Consider the following 3958-nt stretch of genomic DNA (forward strand, 5'->3'; position numbering starts at 1 on the left):
ACTCAAATCTGGAGCAGATCCTTAAATACTTAATTACTACAGATATATATCATATTAGCCATGTGGTGGAAGATCATTGTTTACTGATGTAAAAGCAAAAACACTCCATTACAAGTCATTAAAATTTCACTTAAAAGTAAAAGTACTGACAATAAAATGTACTTTTCAAAGATGAAACTACTCACCATGCAGAACAACCCATGCTATCGTTATAATAATATATTGCTGGAATATATTACTGATGCATTAATATGTAAGCAGCACTTTTTGTAGTTGTTCGAGGTGGATTTGGGTAGTTTTATCTATAATAAAGCACCATATTTCATAAACTGTATTGAAATAAAAGTAATTATGGTTGTGAAATAAATATAGTGGAGTACAAAAAAATATCTCCTGACATGTAGTAAAGTAGACTCAAGTCGAATGCAAGTACCTCAAAATCCAAACTATATTGTTAAACTCTTCATATGGAGATAGACATAAGATCAGTCATGAACAAAATAAGTTTTATTGTTTACAATGAGAACCTTTAACTGAGCCTCTTCACACCTTTCCTCCGGTGCTCCTGTATGCATCAGCATCAGCAGCAGCAGCAACATGAAAGCAGGTCTCCACCTCTGCAGGACAGGACATACAGCTGTTTCTGCAGAGCCCCCTGGTTTCAATATGAGGGCGGACAAATGTATGAGCTCAGGAGGTTTCTCACAGACTCAGCGGCGCCAGGTCTTCACACACTCACAGGATATGGAAAGACTTCAATAACGAGCCATTAACCCCTAATCATCGGGATCGATCAGGCGTTAACAAGGGCCAATACATATGCAAATTGAAGCGAGGGCCCTATAAAAGCTGACCCTGGCCAGAGCCTGCTACCACACACTCCCTCTGACATTTGGAGGTTTCACAGGTCACTGAACAAACAGCACTGCAAAACATGATGAGATACTTTTCTGTGGACTGGCTGGCCCAGAGCCATCAACACACCACACTGACCGAGGACCACGATGCTGGCACGGATACTGCTCCGACCTGCAGACCTCATATCCCCTGCATGGTGCAGCCGCGACCACCGACTCTTGGCAAGAGTTACCTGCAGCTAAAAGCCAAAGCACCAAAGCTCGAGTCCAGTGGGCTCGACTCCAGCCTGGGCTCACCTCTTCACCCAACAAGCTGCTCCTCGCCAAGTAAGTAGTATACTATACAGCTCTTAGACTTTAAAACCAATCATTCAGTCTTTACGCACAAGCAGTGTGGTTAGCCTGCAACTCCTAAAAAGTTATGGTATAGTATGTCGAAAAAAAACTCATAAAAATGTCATAGTGTAGTATGTTGACAGTCATAGTAAAGTGATAGTATACTATACTATGACTTTTTTTCGACATACTATACTATGACTTTTTTCGACATACTATACTATGCAACTCCTAACCACAAACTAATAGTTCAGTCTTTATGCTTTATGAAGGGACTCCTGCCTCCACAGCGACAGATCACCGATAAAGGAGACAACCAGGCTCTGCCTCTTATCTGCTTTGTCATATAACTAAACGATCAGTTTAGCAGGCATTGTCCCAGAGCTGCTGCATGCGGAGATATCTCTCCAAGACGCGCAGCAGGCTGGTTATAGGCGCTGTCTGCTGGGAAAAGTCCGTTTATTTGGCAGCTATAATGGACATGATGTGATACTGTCAGTCATCATGTTAACACTTTACTGAACTGAACATTCAAAGCCAATGAAAAGTGTCTAGTGGTTTAATTAAAGGTCCCTTATTATAAAAAAAAAGTGAGATTTTCATGTTTTTTTATTATAAAGCAGGCTTAAAGGTCCCATATTGTAAAAAAGTGAGATTTTCATGTATGTTATACTATAAAGCAGGTTTAAGTGCTATATAAATACTGTGAAAGTATCAAAACACGCAATCCATGGAGAAAGTATACTATGACTTTTTGTTTACATACTATACTGTGGCTTCCTTTTAATCTTTTTTCGACATAATATACTATGCAACTCCTAACCAGAAACTAATAGTTCAGTCTTTATGCACAAGCAGTTTGGTTAGCCTGCAACTCCTAAAAGGTTATGGTATAGTATGTCGAAAAAAAGTCATAAAAAGTCATAGTATAGTATAGTATGTCGAAAGAAAAATTCATAGTAAAGTGATTGTATACTATACTATGACTTTTTTTTTGACATACTATACTATGACTTTTTTTTCGACATACTATACTATAATTTTTTGACATACTATACTATGACTTTTTTCGACATATTATACTATGACTTTTACTTTTCTTCGACATATGACTTTTTTTTTTTTTTTTTTTATACATACTATGATATATTATGACTTTTTTTGACATACTATACTTTGACTTTTTCATCGCTTTTTTTGATGTACTATACTGTGGCTTCCTTTTAATCTTTTTTTCGTCATACTATACTATGCAACTCCTAACTTGTAACCAATAATCCAGTCTTTACGCACAAGCAGTATAGGTCTATTTGTAACCAGAGTTTTCCTCCCTTCAGTTTCAGAAACCAGCGGGTATTCCTCCGGGTACGAGAGCGAGGCTGCGTCCTCTGAGTGCCTCTCTGTGGATGAAGGAAGCGACCTGGAGAGAGACGGACCGCAGCGTCGAGTGCGCACAAAGTTCACCGCCGAGCAGATCAGCAAACTGGAGAAGATCTTCAACAAGCACAAGTACCTGGATGCTGGAGAGAGAGTGAAGACGGCGCAGAAGTTGAACCTCTCAGAAACTCAGGTAAGACAAGACTCCCAGTGAAAACAAATCCTTATAATAACATTTAGTGACAGGAATTCAACAGTATTAACCTGTTATTGCTAAAAAACAGTGCTTTACTGTTAATACAAAAGAAAACCTGTTAAATTAGGCTCATAGGTCACTGAACTATAATGCATTCTTAAAAAACAGCACTTTACTGCTGATCAACTGTCTAAAGTATCATCAGTAACAGTTTCATGCAGTATTTGTTGAATTCTGGGACCTGATCTGCACATGTGAGGCTTGTACATTGTACATGATTGTAAAATCAGTGAATTAGCTTTATTGTTCTTCACTCACATGTTATGGTTTGCATTCTGTGCTTGTAGCCAGATATAGACAGACATTTTTGTGAAAAGTGTCAACAAGTCTATTATAGCCTTTTTCCTAAAGGTGCCTTTAATTGTATTTAGTGTGACTATTCCTGTCTGTAACCTGCTAAGTCTATTCATCTAGGCAAAAAAATAATGTTTATTAAAATGTATGTAAAAAATACAACATAAATAGTGCAGTAAAACAAATCAGTAAGATAATGTAAAAGAAAGGTGAAAAACAGCTATATAATGTATCTTTAAACAGTAAATTAACTGTAAAATACTGTGAAATTAATTAAAAAAACAGTACAAAGCTGTAAATTTCAGCGACAGTATAATAATGTTAATTTTACAGTAACATAAAGGCAACCCTGCTGCCAGTTCTTTACTGTTATTTTACTGGGAAATTCTTAACAGTGTACTAACTGTATTTTTTTTGCTTTCTCTCAGGTGAGGACCTGGTTCCAGAACAGGAGGATGAAGCTGAAACGTGAGGTGCAGGACTACCTCGCTCCTCAAATGCCACCGGTGATGTTCCAGCATCTGCCCCCAGTTCAGTACCACAGCGTGGCCGGACAGCGACACCACTACCCGGCCACTGGCCCAAACTTCTACCCGCTGCCCGTCCAGCAGCTGGTCCAGATGTGCCCTCACCAGCCTCCTCCTCATCTGATGATCCACAACCCCCATTTCTACTGAGGAGATGTCAGAGACTTTTTCCGACTGAAACACTTAAAATCTAAACAAAATGCAATCCAGAGTTTATTTGATGTGTGATTTTTATAATATTTTATATAAAAGTTGTATATATAATTTATATAAAGAAAAATCTATTTATCATTGAATAAAGTTTATCTTAT

General features: G+C 38.0%; 1 protein-coding gene across 1 annotated transcript; it reads left to right on the forward strand.

The window, feature by feature from the left end:
* The first annotated feature begins 476 nt into the window (after window positions 1–476).
* On the forward strand, window positions 477–3958 carry vox (ventral homeobox). Its single transcript, XM_037782839.1, has 3 exons — window positions 477–1184; window positions 2531–2763; window positions 3549–3958. Exons 1-3 carry the CDS (start codon window positions 935–937, stop codon window positions 3795–3797), a joined length of 732 nt encoding a protein of 243 aa, XP_037638767.1. The 5' UTR covers window positions 477–934; the 3' UTR covers window positions 3798–3958.

This window comes from Sebastes umbrosus, chromosome 10, assembly GCF_015220745.1.
Source record: "Sebastes umbrosus isolate fSebUmb1 chromosome 10, fSebUmb1.pri, whole genome shotgun sequence".
NCBI classification, from domain to species: Eukaryota; Metazoa; Chordata; class Actinopteri; order Perciformes; family Sebastidae; genus Sebastes; species Sebastes umbrosus.

What these genes read in the sequence shown, in the direction of transcription:
- vox (XM_037782839.1), top strand. Translation starts at nt 935, where the DNA reads ATGATGAGATACTTTTCTGTGGACTGGCTGGCCCAGAGCCATCAACAC. An exon ending in AACAAGCTGCTCCTCGCCAA is followed by an intron (nt 1,185 to 2,530) that starts GTAAGTAGTATA and finishes TCCTCCCTTCAG; the next exon opens with TTTCAGAAACCAGCGGGTAT. An exon ending in TGAACCTCTCAGAAACTCAG is followed by an intron (nt 2,764 to 3,548) that starts GTAAGACAAGAC and finishes GCTTTCTCTCAG; the next exon opens with GTGAGGACCTGGTTCCAGAA.